The 19255-nt window shown below is 33.3% G+C and overlaps 2 protein-coding genes across 5 annotated transcripts; both read right to left on the minus strand.

Annotated features, from left to right (window-relative positions):
- Positions 1–335: 335 nt before the first annotated feature.
- Positions 336–8355, minus strand: LOC108757893 (uncharacterized). Of its 3 annotated transcripts, none has more exons than XM_018502582.1 (5): positions 8135–8355; positions 5354–5807; positions 3762–4097; positions 3006–3240; positions 336–2895 (listed from the first exon to the last, which is right to left on the minus strand). In XM_018502582.1, exons 2-5 carry the CDS (start codon positions 5430–5432, stop codon positions 2082–2084), a joined length of 1464 nt encoding a protein of 487 aa, XP_018358084.1. In that variant the 5' UTR covers positions 5433–5807; positions 8135–8355; the 3' UTR covers positions 336–2081. The 3 variants fall into 3 exon arrangements, with proteins under 3 accessions (XP_018358084.1, XP_018358083.1, XP_018358085.1); XM_018502581.1 differs by lacking the exon at positions 8135–8355 and adding an exon at positions 7915–8119; XM_018502583.1 differs by lacking the exon at positions 8135–8355 and adding an exon at positions 4550–4820 and having other exon boundaries at positions 5354–5389.
- A 2469-nt stretch (positions 8356–10824) lies between these two features.
- LOC108757665 (lysophospholipase-like protein 1) lies at positions 10825–12991 on the minus strand. Of its 2 annotated transcripts, none has more exons than XM_018502152.1 (5): positions 12887–12991; positions 12669–12784; positions 12413–12537; positions 11876–12136; positions 10825–11375 (listed from the first exon to the last, which is right to left on the minus strand). In XM_018502152.1, exons 2-5 carry the CDS (start codon positions 12754–12756, stop codon positions 11151–11153), a joined length of 699 nt encoding a protein of 232 aa, XP_018357654.1. In that variant the 5' UTR covers positions 12757–12784; positions 12887–12991; the 3' UTR covers positions 10825–11150. The 2 variants fall into 2 exon arrangements, with proteins under 2 accessions (XP_018357654.1, XP_018357655.1); XM_018502153.1 differs by lacking the exon at positions 12887–12991 and adding an exon at positions 12868–12882.
- Positions 12992–19255: the final 6264 nt, after the last annotated feature.

Below are 19255 nucleotides of genomic sequence, written 5' to 3' on the forward strand. Positions count from 1 at the left end.
TATTGAAAACTATTTCTATATTAAAATATAATGTAATTTGCAAGATTTTTTGTTGTATTTTCTCGTTTTTGACGTCACGATCTGAGATAGTGCTAAACAGGAACCCCACAAAAACTTAAGTATAAATTTACTCATTTGTGCATTCATAAAGTATAACTGGCCTTGCCTTCCGTTTTTTACAGTTCAGTATTCATTATAATTAAATATAACAATATATATGTACAATGTAAACTATATTTCTCATTATCAGAAACAAAATTTAAATTGATATCGTTTATTAATTTATTGATATATTGATCGTTATACTTAAGGGGATATTCCTTTTCGATAAAATAACATTATATTTTACAAAATAAGTTGCTTCTTATCGTTTTATTATGATTAGATTCAAAATAAAGAAAGAAAAAGAGCTTGGTCGAAATAATCAGCTATTGTAAAACGAAAAATTCTGTTGTCTATATATTGTTCATTTAGCAATCTAAAAACTAGGAAGGCACACAGTATTTATATACGCTTCACGCACAGAATTTTATTCTCAGTATCTCTCGATCAGTGATTTGTCCCTATGATACACGGTAACAGTGATAACGTGTGTATAACTTTTATATTCTTTTTATAATTATCTTACACGTATATATGTGTACATAAGAAGTGTATCTAAAGCCAACACCGTTCACTTTCTGAAATATGCTTCGATTTGACGTTTTGATACTTTGCTGTATCTGATAATCCAATGTCAATATAGATCTTTCTTTGGTTCCTGAAACTCCACTAATATGTAATACATTTCATTTAACTGTTTTTCTTAATTTTCGTTATATTATTTCATTTTTTTTCTTAATCGTCAGACATTTCCGTCTTACCACTTTTTACAAATATTAAAATCGTTCGATGTATCCAATGGATAGAACCATTCAAAAATAGTGAGGAGAGAGAGAGTGTATTCTATAAATAATATAAGAAGCGCGTACTATTTTTTTAATGGTATAACACTATTTATAATGGGCATGATATCTGTTTAGCTTATCTTTAAAATATCAAGGGGAAGGAAACCGCTAATCATGATTAAATTGCTGTGGGTGATGCTTGTGAAACTTAAGCGCGCTTGTTGAAGCCTGGACGGACTGAACTAACTTTGCTATGATTCGTTTGTTAGATTTAAACACAATATTTCCCATACAAACGCTCACATTTAAAACTGCTCGAATTTTGTTAACTTCTTGTGATCGATGTTTTCTTGTCAGGAAGGACTTCGATTATGTAACATAATTTATCGCATGATTGAAATATTGATCTACGTTATTTTGTAAAAACTGTACTTTGGTATTTTTAATATTTCACATTATCTAATATGTCTCAAAAGAACTTGTGATTATCTTTATGTTTTCTTTTTTCTCTTTCCAATCTTTTCTGGTCGCCATACATTATAAACTTTCAAGAAAAAATCGTTGTTCAATACTGTACGATAATCTATCAGAAATATGCATGTGTGTGTGTATGTACGTGTATGTGTGACGAATTTTACTAGACTGTCACGTACAATTATATTGTCACATATATATATACATATACAGTTATAACATCGTCTTATATTTCCTGCACAATGCAATATTTATCTTGTAACCACAACTTCTTGACTCAATTTCCATAATTCTTAATCCTGGATATCAACTTATTTGTGTGTAAATATGATTGAAACAATATCCTATAACTTAAAGTAGAAACTTGTCGCAATTTCTGTTAAATTGTCTTGTCACGCAACTTTCTTTCTCTATCGTGCGAGATGTAGTATACCGTATATCAAATTTACATGGTATAAAGGGCACAAATAAATTCCTTTTCACGAAATTAAAAGAAGACGTTAACGTTAATTATAAACTGGAACGCTACGACATTATTAACAAGCTCTTAATAAAGATGACGAAGATGAAAATAATTATTTGGTCATAATTTGAACTACGTCTTGTTTGAAGAATCAATTTTCGAAATTTTCTACTTTTAAAGCATTTCTGACAATATCCGGTTAATGCCCCATTTGGCAATCACTCGAAAAAATGCGAACGCACAATTAAAAGTCTACATTACACTCTGCTCTCACGAATATCGGCGAGCGCGCCGAAATTACCGGCCTCCTCGTCGGGATACTGAACTGCCTCAGCTTCGTCCTGATTTCTGTCTTCATTCTCTAGTCGCCTGTTCCTCGCAAAGTACCTGGGATCATCCTCGACAATGTTGCGATTGATCTCATCTTGCAATTGGGGATGATCAAGATGCAGATTCCTTATGTTCTGATCCTCGAGGTACATTCGAGGTCGTTGATCTTCATCGATACGTCTATCTCGCGCAACCTCGATCTCTTCGGGATCAGGTAACCTGACGAAAACTTGATGTTGGTCTCCATCGCGATTCAATGAATTCCTGCGACTATCTTGGCTCAATCTGGAAGCGCTGCGGGCGCGATTCCTCGTATTCATCAGCTCATTGCCGGCGACTTGATAATTGTTACGGCTTACGTGCCGATGATTCTCGTTCTCGTCGAGCGGAACGCGGAAAGACATCTCGTCATGAGACGCGCGGAAGGTTTCGAGGTTCGCATCGTTACTGGAGACTCGCGGCATCGTCTCCCGACTGAGTCGATAGAGACTAAGCTCGTTGTCCACGTAAAAGTTGTCTAATGGATTGCTGATAATGGACGGATTGCGCGAAACATTCCGTCGTGGGTAGCTCTGTAGACTAGATAGACTTGTCACCGTAGCATAAGGATGATATCCAGGGATCGAGTTTAACGGATTACCAATGATATGCGGACAGTTGTCTAAACTTTGCATCTCAATCTCTTCTTTGCCATCACGACAGTAACCATGCATATCAATTTCATGCGGTAAATTGGCGAATCTGCGAATTGAGTTAAATTTAAAATAATCAATATTAATATAATAATAAAATAGTTATTAATAATTAATAAAATTAAAAATAATTTTCTGGTTTATTTTAAAATAATGTACCTGTGTAAAAGGATGTCAGAATATGAAGGAGGCATGTCAGTTTCCTCTTTGCCATAAATACTCTCGTAAGTAGGTGGCGGAAAACATCCGACGGAACCTAAACTGTCTTTGCTAGGTGTTTCAGCATCCATTTCGAGGATACTGCCTTGACTGCTCTGTAACTGATGACGATTTACGCTTCGTGGATTTCTCTGAGCGCGCAACACACTATCGCCAAGTTCCACCAAGTCTAAACCTGCCAAAAATTTTATAATCGTTTTATTTATTCTAAAAAAAATCATCAAAATTTTATGCCAAGAATTTTACAGCAAAATATATGTATTGACTCTTTATAATTTATATGATTTTATCAAACCATATATATTTAAGAAACGATCATGTAGATTATATTCAAATTCTTTCATTGCAGATACTTCACTTAAAAACTACAAAATTTAACGTTTTCTCCCTCATTTTTATACGCAATATATTTGATATATGCGTATTATCAAGGATGCGTTCTACTTGGCGCTCACAATGCTGGCGAGCATTTGTCTTTGTCTAATATTTGATAAACAATAAGAATGAAATGATTCAAAGAGCATTGCGAATGCCAAGTGGAACGCAGTCCAAGAAATTCCTTAATATCATCTTTAATTTATTTCTTACTTTTTAATCCTCTACATCTACATTATTTTCTAAATAATGGATTTTACTATTTTAATTCGCTCCACTTGCGTAGTCGCTTTCTTCAATTTCAGAAATCCTAAATTTTACCTGTAGGATCAGTCTGGAACTGAGTGAAAATTGTGCCGTCAACGACAAGCATTCTGCCATGCGGCAGGAGGATGATTGTCGGCGTTGCTACCATGGCCTGATCGCTGCCGCCGAACCGTGGATCCGGATCAGGATCTTCCAGACGACAGCAGCAATGTCGTCTGCATAGGGATCGGCAGAAGGGCGCACCCCAACAGCAATAAGCAAAGATGAAGCACAGAACGGCAAGCATCACCATAAGGGCGGCCACTCCTTGACCTTGCTGAGCGGCCGCGAGGGTCGGCCCGCCGGCGACGCCGACGCCGACGCCAAACCCTCCGCTACTGCTCATTTCACCTATAATTAAATAGTTGATCTTATTTTCTAACATATGTTTTATTTATGAAAGGATGGATTTATATATAAAATCATGTGGCTTATTAAATCAAATTTTCAAAATTTTTTTTTGAATTTCTTAACAATAAATTTATTGAATATTTTATTTTTTCCATAATAAATTACATATTTTTAATGAAAAAATTAAAATTCTTAATTTTATCTTTTTTATAATAATTGTCTTTTAATTAAAAATAATTTTGAACAAATTAATATAAATTTTCTCTATTTTATTATAATTAAAAAATCTTTTTCTTTATTGATATAATACAGACAAGAATATAATATTATTGATTATTAAGATAAGATTATTAAGAATGCTTCATAAAGCAAGTAAACTATAACTAATTATCGTTGATCTGTGATTACATATTAAAATTTCGAATTTAAATTACTTCCTGTTTATCGTATACCTTATGAATAGCGATGAATATTACGTGGACGAAACCGTTTTACGTGTGTGAACTCTCTCTTATGCTAATAGGCCGAATTTCATAGTTCTCCCCTTTGACGGCGGTGAAAGTAAAGCTTTATGCGATCATCGTAATATAGGTATTACATAGGCACCGAGAGAGTAGGGCAAGTATCGGACACAGTCGATCAATCTTTATGCGCGCTCGCGTGTAAAGTTTTACAACACCACCTAATCTTCATGGTCGACGCTCTGTACGACTAAAGATAATGCTAAAAAAAATATAGACACAACTTGATAAGAAACTGGCATCATAGCTCGAGAGAGCAATGATACTTGTATTTAAACAATTGTATTATTAAGCTACAGACGATGATTACTACGAAATTAATCTATCGACTTCCAAATATATGTAACGACCATTATTTTACATATTGTACATATTATTTTTATTAATAAATCATTATATTATGCACAGTATAATGAATCATAGTAAAATATAGTGCAAATTTATTAATGAATAAATAATTTTTTCGTAGAAACGATGAGAAATTAATCAGTATGCAATATGTATATTTTAATTATTTATTTAATATGTATATTATTAATTCGACATAATGCTAATTAATTATGTTTATCCTTCTTCATTAATATTTCTTCATAAATATCCATATATATAAAACAAAACAAACAAAATAATTAGTTAAAAATATATGAGATCTGCTATATAAAATTTCTTACACAATTTTTACATAAATAAAACAAGAATATAATAATAAAATAAGATCTCACAGGAATAATTTACCTTGAACGGTGATGTTGTGAAGCCAAGCGATCCCCGTGGTGGTTGCTGACTCTGTAGCTCTGTGCGATCCGTAAATCATAAAAAGTAACTGAAGACTCGTAGAATTTGTCAATCTGAGAGGAGACGACTACGTCTCCTCAAGAGAAACGGTAACGACACGATCACATGGACAACTCGCGTATTTCAGCACGTGGACGATGGCCGGACGCGCTTCTGCCGCGATAAACGCATCTCTCGTGCGATGCACCGTGGGATGCATCGAGCTTGGGTTCCTCGTTGTGATTCTCGTTGTACTTTTTGGATGATCTCGCGTTCGTTACATCGCACAGATCAACTAGTTCTTTGGCATCGTTGTAAATTTTTTAATCTCGGAATTAACATTCAGAGTAATCTATGGATTCTTTATCGATTGTGAAATAAAGAGGACGCGAGTGTAGTTCGCATCGTTTGTAAGCTGAAATTTAAATCAATTTCATTTATACATTTTTAATTGCCTTGTATTACATCAATTAATAAAAAATATAGCTACTTATAAAGATGCAAATTTAATTTGCGAATTGAATCCGCGATAAACGCGCAGATTGTTAGTTTAGTTTCGTTAAATCGCAGAAACAGTCACGCAATTTGAAATTCGTATAATGACCCACACTTATTACAATTCACTAATGTTGCAGCACTATCATTTGCAATTTTCCTGTCCAAAAAGGACCTGTAACTAGTATTAATCCGTGCTGTATTGCGTTCGATATGGCACACGTATAGATTTCAAGCACAATTCGACGCGGGACACGTTAAATAGAAGTTGCCACACTACCATCGTCAAGACACTCTTGACCCATTTCCACAACGTCCCCACTTTGTGTATCAACTTGCTACGCTGCTTCTCCAACGATATCTCTATTTCTCAATCGAGAGGAACGCCACTCGTTCGACTTCTTTCTTGACTCTATTGTGCCTGTCGCCAACCCTGCACTCGATATAAGCAACCCCTTGGAACGCTTCACCTCCTTCTCCCCTCCCCGTCCTCTCTCTCTCTCTTTCTAAGATTTATCTTGATTTATACTTCAGCCGTCTCTTAGGTGTCCGCCCTATTTGTCAAGATAGTCTAAAATTTCCAAGTGAAAAATCGATATATTCGGCTCGAAGATTCTTTTCTCTTTCAAGAAAAATGTCTCTGCATTTGTGTTTTTTTAGTATAAAAAAAGATCCTAGGGATGTCTCTGTGAAAATTTGAGAAGGAAAGCGCACTAAGAATCTCTCGAAACATGCACGATCGATCACACGTTCTTTTCTCTCTTCATATAAAGTTCGTTAACATTTTTTTTAAAGATATCACAGCGTTCAAGTCTCTTATATGTAAGATAAATGTTGAAAGTATTAAAATAACTGGGAGAGACTTTAATTTTATAAAATAATAAATAAAGAGTTATCTTTCATATTCCTTACTTCTCGGAAATGACTTTAAAAACAGATGACGCATGTATTTGTTTAGAAATGATTAAGAAAGCTTTATTATGGTCACGAAAACCTATTTTTCACTTTCTATCTCTGTAACACGATCGTCGATGCTTCTTCCCTTTGGGAAATTTATTCCTCGTCCTTTGGGAAATTTTGTTGCATCCACTTTCGTTACCCAGTCTCTTCACATCGAACAGTCTACATGTCTCTCGTTACTTGACGTCATCGACTGCGGAATAATACGCGCCATATTATTTACCGTCGATACTATTCACCAGTGTATCCTCAGACCCGGAAGATGATACGGAGGATTTGCTATCTCAACGCAATAAATGTCATCGTGTGCGAATCGCGGAGATATCGCATCAGTTTTGGTCCAATTTTTGCTGTAATTTCTCCGCTGATTATCTCGCGCCGTTTATACTTATATCATGATTAGATCACACAATGAAGTGGTAATTAATCTTATTACGTGCGAATATAATTATTTCTATCAATAAATTATTAACGCATCATGTCTCTCATTATGTTAAAACTTATGCGTTTATACTTTTTTTTTTTTTTAACGAATCATTTAATGTTGAGATATAATAAGTTCTCCGAGTGTCGAAAATTGTTTTTTGCGTCGCTCTTCGATAAAAACACTTCAATGACCCAAATGCAGTTTCGGTGTACTCAATATAATATACTCGACTGCATCAACTTTTGTGATTCAAACTTTCATCCGTTTTCTTCAGTGGAATGTAAAATCCTATTTCGTTCTATTTGCCGAGGAACCCATTCACGATGACCCAGATTCACCCTTGACGACACGTTCAAACATCCACCACATAATCACTTCACTTGTACGTCCACGAGCGTCTACGCTCCCTTCTCTTCCTAAAATGTTATGGTTCACGTTTTCACTCTGCAGAACTTCTCATCGCAAGTATCGATTTCACGTTTTATAATATGCTTGCACCCGTTGATGTTTATATGTGTACATGCATTTTGTATGTATATATGTCTATATGTGTGTGTGTGTGTGTGTGTGTGTGTGTGTATATCTTCTTTCCTTTTAAAGATTTCTCCCTATAGTAATATTCTTAGCTCAAGGGACGCACCGATTCATTCCCCTTTCATGCCCGTTCTCCAGGGCAGGTCGCCTGTCGTTGAACATCGATCCCACGTCAAGCGTACGTCGCGAGATGTGTTTTCGTGTCGCGATTAACAACATGCGTTTTACATCTCCCTCGCGAGTCGATAGTACGACGAAACGTGAACGTCGGTGTCACGACGCGACGTCGGTGGCGAGAACGACGCCAGGCCAGTGGGGCTACCTACCACCCACTCCGAAGCCACTCGAAGGGGTGCAGCAATCCCGTCGCAGTTCCCTCTGTTCGTTTCACTGCGCACACGTCGTCGTCGGTGGACTAGTCGGCGCGATTCCACCTTCCTCACCCTCGTCGTCGTGTCGGTGCACGTTGGAAGGCAGTAAAGTCGAGAAGATGTATATTTTCTTATCTTCGTACAGGATGTTATAGGGTCTATCTAGATAAACTTGTAATAAATGTATGTATAAAAAAAGTTATTCAATTACATTTTATGTGCTTTTATAATAGAAATGCGATTGGACAATTTTCTTTATGCATATTATACGTTTATGCGGCTATGCAAGTTTGTCTGGATAGACTCTTAACTGCTGATGTAATTTGAAGCTTTTGATGAGAAGCATCAAAGAGAAAATCAGGTGGTCTTCAAAATTGCGACCTAATTTTATCAACGAGAACTTCTGAAAGCATTAATAAAATATAATGTAATTACGAATTGAAATAAAATGAAAGAGTAGATAATATTATTAAATTTATAAAGTTAATAATATAATAATTGATTCAATATTTTCATACATACAATATAACGTATCTTCGATACCTTTGAAGTTAGCAACGTAATAATCGATTGAATGAAATGTTTTCGTACACAAGTAGATATAATATTTTTTGTATAACGTATCCTGGCGAAAATAAAAAGCGTAAGTAGAGAGTGACAGGAGCGTAAACGAAACTTTTATAGGTGAACATTGAGCCAATGAAACATAAAAGAACCATTAAGTTTCCTTTTATGTGTCTCTTTATTTTCATCCCTTAAAAGCTTCGTTTACGCTTTTATTTTTTTTTCTCTTACACTTTAACGTCCTTATATTTATTTTTGTCGGGATAATCATGTATTCTATTGGATGTTAAAACATTATAAAATAATTTTTATAAATATATCTATCATAACAAGCCACATGATTCTAGAATTGATAAATCTTTTATAAACATATTTTTTTAATTGTGGAAAAAATACAGTAAAATAATTTTCCTCAAAATTTTTATGGATTAAAATGCGTTTTAGAAATACTGGATAAACTTACTATTTTCTTAAAATTTTTATACATAAATTCTGAAATATTCTAAGATTTTCTTATTCTATAATTTCTGAAGAAGTACCTTAAACTTTTTCAAATTTTGTAACATTTCATCAGAAATTATAACAATTTTAGAATAGTTCAGAATTCACATATATGAAGAATTTTAGAAAAAATATAGATTTGTTCGGCACTTCTAAGAAAATATTTTAATTTGTATAAAAAAATCTGAGAAATTTTGTAAACAGTTACAATTATTCAACAGTTTTGAAAAAATTTGAAACTTATGTAAAATTCTGAAAAATTCTCAGAAAAATTTTCATCAGAAATAATAAGGAGCAGCGATCAAATTCTAAGGGTAAGAGCAGAAGGAAGCGAAAGATCAGAATAATCGCGACCATCTACATCATTGTCAAAAAGCTACTTTTCTTCTTTCAATAATCAAGTATCCCGACGACAACAAATCGACGATTACGTGGGTAAATTTGTCTTAAAAGCTATAGATTTTCATCATCGCACATTGCCTATGCTCGAAAAGCTCAATCATAGAGAGCTCAAATAATCGCGCATGCGAAACACAAAGTAGCAACGATATAGCTGTTCTCGATTTGACGTTCGATTGGTTCATCTGTTTCACGTGCGTCCGTTTGGACGGACTTTAATATGGAAGCACTTGAAAATCCTTGAGAATTCAAAAATTAATATAATATCACTGAAACAATCATCATAATATACGTATTTATAATCTGCGAGATGATTTCAATGATTCCAGAATTTAATAATCTTTTATTAAAATCTCAAAATTAATATTAATAAAGTTTTTAAACATGTGTTTTCTCTTTTAATTATGGAAAGTCGAAGAAATAAACTATGATCGAGATGTATTACATTCAATTGCAAATGTAAGGTTGGTAATTTATTGCTACTTTTCGTTCTACAATATGCACTAATGATCCGCCGACATATTCCGTTTTAATCGCCTAGTAACAGGCGGATAATAAATATTTTATTGTCTGAATTCGAGAAACAAGCTAAAAAACAATTTGTAAACAACACTCATTGATATAAAATAAATCATAAGCGTATTCTACAGATTCGAGAATTTAGTTGAGAAACATCATTAATTAGTACTATGAAGTATAATAAAATTGAAAAATGGATTTAAGCGAAAGATTGCATGTGATGAAAACATGTAATAAACGCAAGTGGTTAACAATGTGAACACGTTTGTTCGTTTTACGTAAAAAGCGGGTCAAGTGGATAGTATCGATTTTATTCAAATTCCTGATTTTACTTAATAATGAAGGAAAACAATAATGAAAATATTCATAGTCAAAAGCAAACGCTCTGCCAATTTCGCGTAATTATGTGTAATTATACTAAACGATGAGCTTCAACTGTTTTTGCTAGCAAATAAATCTTAAATCTATCAATAGATACTTTTAACTTTTATAAAATTGATTAAAATCTATTGACTTACAATATCAACATCATTTTTTAATTTATTATAAAATATTTTATTTTTTGTATAATTTATAAACAGTTTCTAAAAGAATGTACTGCTACGATTTAGAGAAAAAAAATCAATACAAGGAATAAAGCGAATTAATAAGGTGCGGAAGGATTTAAATATTTTGAAGGTCGGGGCCAATTTATCGATCTTGTGAATTAACATTATTCATGACATGCACGTACCATATAATCACCCAATATGACATAATGGCACAATTCATCTTGCTGCATACAGGAGTCAGGGTCTTTTTTAAATTTATCACTCCTTTACCAATTGATATGACTCTTACGTTGTATCGTAATCAAACTTAATTTTTATTGCTATCATTACATAACACCTATCGCAGATATATTTCTAAAAACAAATACAATATACACCATGTTACAGCCTTGATTATAGTATATCAACAATGAATTTAAAATTTAACAATTTGAATATTATTCATCTGGCAAGATTTGAAGGAGCCAGTCCTTCCAATTTCGGATCTCTTCACGACTCAACTCGTGCTCCATATTTTGCAGCGGCATAAATTTCACGTTTACTCCAAGATCCTTCAGATTCTTAGCGCTCTCTTCACCCCATTCAATAGGAACCAAAGTATCTGCTGTGCCATGATATTGAACAAGTGGTGCCTTGCTAAATTCTGGTTCCATTTTCAAATGCTGTAATTAAATATGAATAATAAATAAATCTTGTGGAACCCTTTTGTAAAAGTTCTGATAAAATCAAGTATTTTATGACGCTTTTTATGAAGTATCCTTTAGTTGTGAAAATACTTTTTTTCTTTCATTATATAAGACAAAAAGGCTATTCCGTCAATTTTAAAGTGATATTTACAACAGCAAAAGATATTTCTTTGCGGTGAAGTGCTTACAAGTATACTATACAAACATGACTGCTTCTTGAGAGAACACAAGCAAACCTTTAAATATTCAATATGTTCAGAAAGATTGTTTATTAGCAGAGAAAATAACTTTGCAATTATTGTAAAATTCTTTAACATAATTGGTTTATACTTTTAGATTCAGTGAGGAATTAAGGACAAGACCAATCATAAAGAATTGTACAATTGCAAAGCTACTTTTCTTACTGAACGCAGCCAAACTTAAAGTGTTATGTAAAATGGACAAAAAGCCTTTTTTTTAATCTTTTTTATATTTACTTCATAAACCATAGAACCCTTGTTTAGGAAGGAAGACATAGCGAAACAGCCAGCTACGGCTGGTCGGTATCTATATGCTAAATGCAACGCAAGACAGCCACCCATCGAAAATCCACCCAGAATTATTCTGCTAAACGGAATCCCATCATTTACTTCGTTGTCAATCCATTCTGATACATTTTCACACATGGAATTAATTGACTCTAAGTGTTCTGGAACTTGAATAGATATTGCTGCACGATCAAACCATACATTTTGCATCTATAACAGTTTTAATAAAATCAAGTATATAATGAAATAAAATAAAGAAATTATGAAAATAGAGTATTCTGGAATCTCTTGACTAATAAATCGTTAACAAAAAACTTTCAAATATATTTATAAACAAATATTTTTACATATATTTTATATACATACATATATATATATATATATATATATATATATATATTTGTATCAATTAAATACAAATGTAAGAATCAAGCATTCTAGAATCACAACTATTTCACAGTTAACAATAATTATATCCTATATTACCATTCCATTGTTAGGTGTGTAGGGTTGACTAGGTGCGCTAAGATAAATTAATTTTATGTGTGGGAACTGTAGAATTTCTCTATTAAGAATATGAATCCATTCTGAGAAATTTTCTGCTGTGTCACCTGTAGAAATAAAATTAAATGCAATGAGAAAAAATCAGCAGTTACAGCAAATCTTAAAAGTTGCAGCTATCTTAAAAATTTAATTGGGTTCTTTTGTTTATTACAATAATACAATTAGATTATTACTTTACCAGAACCATGAAAACAAAATACAGTAGCAGTATGTTTTCTTGTGGCTCGCACGATATATCCACTTAAGACTCTTCTGAGCCCCTCCATTTTCTCGATGCAACTTATTTATTGCTTACTGTTCGTGATTTTTATAAAAGTACATAAAAAATTCTACATTAAACAATACCTTACAACGAATTCGTTTTAATGGCACTTTACCACAGATTTCTATATATACCATGGTGGAAAAGATAAGATGGTGTATGCACTACAAAACATAGAGAATAAACTGCGCGATCCGTGTGTCAAAATGGTCGATAGGGATGAGAGAGAGGGACAGTGGCAGACGGCCATTTCTATCTCTTTCCATTCAATGGTATAATGGGAGAATGAGAGGGAGATTGGCCATCTCCCACGGTCCCTCTCTCTCATTATTGTCGACCACATTTGATACACTACTAAGTTACGGATCGCGCAGTCTATTCTCTATGTCACTAGTGTACAATTGAACGGTGTCTCTCTCTCTAAATTTCCGCCCTCTCTGTCTATGGATATTCATGAGATTCAAGGGCTACAACTGCGAAACGCGAAACATGAGGCGGTATTTATAGTCCGTTTTTATTTTAAAACCGTCTTAAGTATAATGTCTTAAGATGTTAATACGGTCCTCGGATTGACTTACGACAGTCTTAAATGTAAGAATCGACTATGAATATCAACTTGTTTCGCGTCGTGAAGTATAGGTATTGAATCTTTCCTTATACAAGAGAAGGAGTCTCAAGTGCGAAAAGTGTAGTCACTTTATTACTACAATGTGATTGGTCATTATGCCATCTCGATACTTCGAGAGTCGCGATATGCGATATTGCGATTCTCGAAGCGTCGATCTTCAAAATCAGGTAACGAACCCGCCTAAACGAGTAAAGTAAACCCACCATTCCGGCTGTAGATTGGATTCGTATCGGTAAGTGTCAATACTTTTGCAGATAAATAATTAGTGTCTAAAAGTGTGTTGGCTCCCGAGAGAGTATCGTAAATATCTATGAAATGCCATGCCTTCGCCGTTTGTACCATATTGCGCGTGTACGTCGATAATCTGGCGAAAATATAACCCATAAACACATCGTTACTTTGATCGAAAAATGATTTTTAGCAAATTAGCAGCCATTTTGATAACTTATGTTCTATTTTACGGACTATTAAGGACTAGAATTAAGAAATTACGTGTTACTTTATATAAACTAATACCGTTACTTTTTTTTTATTTCGATCGTTACTTATTTTTCTGTTTGTCGTAACATTTTTATAGTAACGGTAACAATTCACACGTTTCAGTCATTTTTTTCAGTTGTTTTTTATCGTTACTTTAATAGTTTATTATTATCTTTATAACTATTCAATATATAGATTGCATTTTTCTTTATGTATATTATATATATATATATATATATATACATACATACATACACACATATATACCCGGGAAAAAATGTTTTATATATAATTATATAAAATTATATATAAAATTTATACAATTATATAAGATTATATATATAATTTTATATAAAATATTTTTTCCTGGGTGTACATATGTGTGTATATATATATATATATATGTATATATAATTGATGGGCTAGAAATATTTTATAATTAAAATTTAAATATCGCAAAATGTTTTGTACTTAATTTCTTAGACTACATTTCCGATAGTTATTGCCAGTACTGACAATCTATGGTACATGTAACGTGGACTATAAATTCTCAGCATTTCATTGATAGCGAATATTGAAATGCACTCTTCATAATGATATTAACCCTTACCGTACTAATATGGGTAACTAATGACCGAGCGATTCCTGTTCGTGCAAGTTTCTTTGAGTCTTTCAGTAATTGTAAATTATACTACATTTTATTATTTTTCAAAATAAAAAGTCAATATTTATTCTAGAAAGCTGAAAGTATTTTGGTGAATTTTTAGAGATTTTTTTTATTATTTTGAAGAGGTGAAAAAACGAAGAGATTTGAAGTGACCCTTGATGATATGGATGAGGCACCAAATTGTAGATGGCATGGTAAGAGTTAATTTTTAAAAATTAAGTTTAATAAAAATTTTTAATAAAATTTGCGTTTGTAAATTACAATCTAATTTCTTAAAGATAAGCGGATATTAGAAAATAAAAATATTAATATAAAAAATTATTGAAGATTTATTAGAAGAGTTTGATGCAAAAAAAAGCTTGCTATATAGAGACTAGCTTAGAATTTCAAGTTTTAATATTTATTTTATAATTAATATTGGTTACTAAAAATAACAATTTTTTAATTTAATATCTTATTTTAATATTAATACAGAAGTAACAAAAAAGTAAAGAATTGTTACTCTCTAAATAATGGTAACGGTAACACGGTATTTTTACGAATATTTCTAACCCTGCTGGTAACCACCTAAACATCCTAAAACTTTGTATCCACGATACTAGAAATCTAGTCTCAATTTTAGATTTTTAGAAACTTCGCTTATACTTCTATCACCCTTTCTTTACATTTGATTTACACTACTATTTTTATTTTCTAGGATATCATCGACGTCAATACCGGTGATTCATTCGAAATCGTCCCTGCATGTGTTTCAAAAAGCGGTTTTTTCGCCTAAGTGTATCCAGAGTGCATAATTATTAGGTATATTGCACATTTTCATAGGATATGATATCATGATATATATTGCGGTATACATTGATGTGTGCGTGACAGTTTCGTCAAGTAGACTTCGTATGATCGTAGCATTACTCATAAATTCTTCGTAGAATCCATTACATGGACTAATTTATCGAAATACGGGTTTTGAGTGATAATTACCAGTAATCGCAATCGTTTCCATCAACAGCTATATTTTGATACTCATTGTGCTGATTAGATATGATAAAACGACAGTTTTGCCAAGTAAATGTTCGCATGACCGTAGCGTCACTTGGGCTCGGTTTTCATTTTCTGGTTAATTTGTGGTTAGACTTCTTGATGATAATATAAGAACTGTAGTTTTCTTAATTACTAAATGATGATTTTGTGTAGTAAGTATAACTTGTAAAATTATCACTACAAAATTATAATTTACTGCTTAATCATAATTAGAAAAACACAGTTTTTACATTATCATCCAATTATTAAGTGAAGTTAATAGTGAAGTCTAAACCAGATAATGAAAAATTGAGCCTCTTAGGCTATTTGGGCGCTTCGCATCATTTAATTTAAATTTTTTAAATTATTTTATTATTTTTATATTAAACGTTTGATTTGAAGAAGTTTGCCGTGCACTAGCGCTCTCTCAGAGTGTAGCTCAAGAAGCGCTTATCCGAAATGAACTAAATGGATGGTAACAAGTATAGTAACAAAAGTTACCTATAAAATATCGGGACAACTATAAATGATAAAATTAATCAAGTTGTAAAATATTCTTGCATGCTATAGCGCGTTGTTTCACAGGTCCATTTCTACCAATCAGATTAATTTTAATCTCGATCTAACTTTACTCTTTACTCTTATCTTTTTTTCTAATTCTTAAAAATTAAACCGAAATTATATAGTTAAACTACATTGATAGAATTATTTGTATAATTAATATCTTTATTACGCTTTCAAATGTATATTCTTTGTTTCGCAGATACCGGCCGTGAGTCCACAGTTTGGTTCGTGCGATCGTTTTCGCGACTGCTTTGTTTTACAAGTATTTTGCTTTATCAGTGTTTAACACGTTTGATATTTGTAACTATTTTGCCTTATATAGAATAGATTTATTTACTTCAACCTCTCTTATTAATGTCGTATCTTTCAAAATTTATATAAGAATTACGTAAATATATTAACTGTATAAGGTGGATCGACCGCCGGTACTGAGCAAGATTATATAAACGCTCACGTCGAGGTTGTCCGCGGTTGCGCGAGATGGCATCACCATGTCCGCCGCGTCGCGATACGGCAGTGATACGCCGCACGATTCCGCCGTGATGCTCTGGTAAAATGGCCGCGACCGTTTCCGCGAATTCGAGTGCAGTGTTGTGAGTGTGCGTGCATTTCCACGAGTGGACCATCGCCTGGCAAGGACTTCGCCGACGCGGGAGGCTATCCAGAGGTGTGAGCAACGTTTCTGCGCCGCTGGTGAGTCATGACATTTCATATGAGACGAGATCGAGCGTCGTGACGGTTGCGGTACCGCGGCGAGCTTTATCGGCTGGGACCGCGACCCTCCGCGGTTCCCGTCGCCACGGTGACACGACGATTATCTCGCCGTGTCGCGAATCGCCCCCGCTTAACCCGTTCGTAATTCTCACGCGTGGGTTATCGCTTCCGTCCGTGCGAACATCACGTACGTGCATTTCCCGTCCCACGTACGGGCCAGTCTGCGCAAACGCGCCGGCCGAGGTTCGATGTCCGCTCCGCTCCGCTCTGCTTGACGTCACTCGCTGACAGCGGCTGTCACCTGTTCCCGATGACGTCACTGACACAACGATGACGCCAACGGTCCCGCAGCACCCCGGGCGGTTTCCCGATCCTGGCCTTATTAATACCCACCTACTTATGTCACGGACTTCGCACCGGTTTTGTCGTACCTGTCAATATTGTCGGCACACTACATTTGTTCGGAAACTACCGGGAATACCGTCAAATGTCTTTAGTACAGTAATTTCGAATTTTTATTAGTTATTTATTTTTACCAAATTGACGCTATCGAATGTAGCAGTTTTTTCTTCTTAAAAAAAGATGGAAAGTAATGAAGAGTTAAAGAAAAGTTGTAGAGTAGCGATAAATTTCTTTAATAATTTACATTTTTTTAATTGTTTGATTGCCAAATTGATGCTATCGAATGTAGTGGTTTTTGCTCTAAAAAAATTTGAAGTGTCAAAAGTTTTAAAAAAAGTAGTAGAATAGTGACACATTTTTTTAACACTTTATCATATTTTTTAGTTTCTCAATTGCCAAATCGAACATGTTATAGCGGATTTTTTATTCTTAAAAAAAGATATGTGAAATATGAAATAGTTTTAAGAAAAGAGAAAGTACAATTGTTATGTGTGATAAATTTAGGATGATAACAAGGGTGAACTAGTTTTCTCGTGTACACCACTGTTAAGTATAATGTTAAATTATATCTATAATTTGAGTTATTTTTAATTATTTCTATAGGTTGTCATTAATCCTACAACGTCATTAATTTGATTAAACAATGGGGTTAAACAATTTAACTCAAGAAAACGTAGATATCAAGTTTGACTCAAATCTAGTTTATTATTTATTAAGTGCATACGTTAATATGGACGATGTTTACCTTGAAACTAATCACAGAAATGGATTGATTTACATTTTGACACAGATGGAAGTTAAAAATGTTATGTAACTCAAGGGATTGGGTTACCATTGGTATCTAATATATATCTGATGTGTACGGTGTATTATTCATGAAAGAAGTGAAAAGGGAACCTTATAGATTTGAATTCCATAAACATCGTATAGACTTTTGTCTATAATACAGCAGATTTTTTACTCTTAAAAAATATATTTGTATAAAGTATCGAAGAATTAAAGAAAAATAGGAGTGTTTTTCAATAGTTTATATTATTTCTTAATTGCTCAAGTTGGCATTCTCTACCATAGCACTTTCTTTGCTCTTAAAAAAAACTTGTTTGAATTTCTAATATATGTGGTTTAACATATTAACTAATTTAGAGCATAAAAGTAGCGATATTATTAAAGGTACGCATATGCACGAAATGCGCGAAGACGGAAAAATATTTCTTCTAGGATAGGCTGGATAAGCCATTATAAATACTAATAATTAGGTATCTTGCGCATTGTGAAATATGTAATCACACACACACACAAGAAGTTCTCTACTAAAAGCCATAACATCATATCCACGGTATGTATGACGTAGGCGAGAGCTATAGTAGATGACGCCAACATTACGCGATGCTTACGTCAGATGGCGATCTACGCGATTGCATCATGGGGCGTCATGATGTTGCATAAGGTAAAGCAACATTCTTGTTAAGGGCTGTTACGCGCAGATGCTGGACTAAGTGGTTTACCAGATGCGCTGAAAAATCAAGATATGTTGTAATGCTTTTGAAAAGTATCAGAGTTAAAATCATAAAATCATCTTGAGAAAATCCTTAAATCATTTTTTTTTACATATTTTTAAATTATATTATTATAAGTTCGTTTGATATTTGGAATTGAATTGAATTTTGTATAACGGTATGTTTACATTTAGCAAATATTTAGTTAGCACCATTCAAACAAGTATTTATTTAAATTTAGTAGGCACATTTTTCTCTCAGCGTAATGTTAAAACTCAGTGTAATACGTTCTGGCGTACAGAATGTACCACGTGAAAAAAACAATTTTGCGGAAAGATCTATAAAAACATTTTGCTGGATATCTGAAAACAATTTTGTTGAATTCCATCAAAATAATTTTGCTAGAAACTCGAACTGGTTGCTAGAAAAAAAAATATTTTTTTTTTAAATTTCCAATATTTCCATAATTATTTTTATGATTCAACAAAATTATCTTCAAATCTGTGTTTAACAAAATTTTAGATCTTGCAGCAAA

The sequence above is a fragment of the Trachymyrmex cornetzi genome, unplaced genomic scaffold (assembly GCF_001594075.2).
Source record: "Trachymyrmex cornetzi isolate Tcor2-1 unplaced genomic scaffold, Tcor1.1 scaffold147, whole genome shotgun sequence".
Taxonomy (NCBI): Eukaryota; Metazoa; Arthropoda; class Insecta; order Hymenoptera; family Formicidae; genus Trachymyrmex; species Trachymyrmex cornetzi.

Coding starts and splice junctions, on each gene's coding strand:
- LOC108757893 (XM_018502582.1), bottom strand. CDS start 5,432: ATGATTTACGGATCGCACAGAGCTACAGAGTCAGCAACCACCACGGGG. Junction 4,098..5,353: donor TCACAACATCACCGTTCAAG/GTAAATTATTCC, acceptor ATTTAATTATAG/GTGAAATGAGCAGTAGCGGA. Junction 3,241..3,761: donor GTTCCAGACTGATCCTACAG/GTAAAATTTAGG, acceptor AATTTTTGGCAG/GTTTAGACTTGGTGGAACTT.
- LOC108757665 (XM_018502152.1), bottom strand. CDS start 12,756: ATGGAGGGGCTCAGAAGAGTCTTAAGTGGATATATCGTGCGAGCCACA. Junction 12,538..12,668: donor ATTTTGTTTTCATGGTTCTG/GTAAAGTAATAA, acceptor TTATTTCTACAG/GTGACACAGCAGAAAATTTC. Junction 11,376..11,875: donor AGGGTTCTATGGTTTATGAA/GTAAATATAAAA, acceptor ATTTAATTACAG/CATTTGAAAATGGAACCAGA.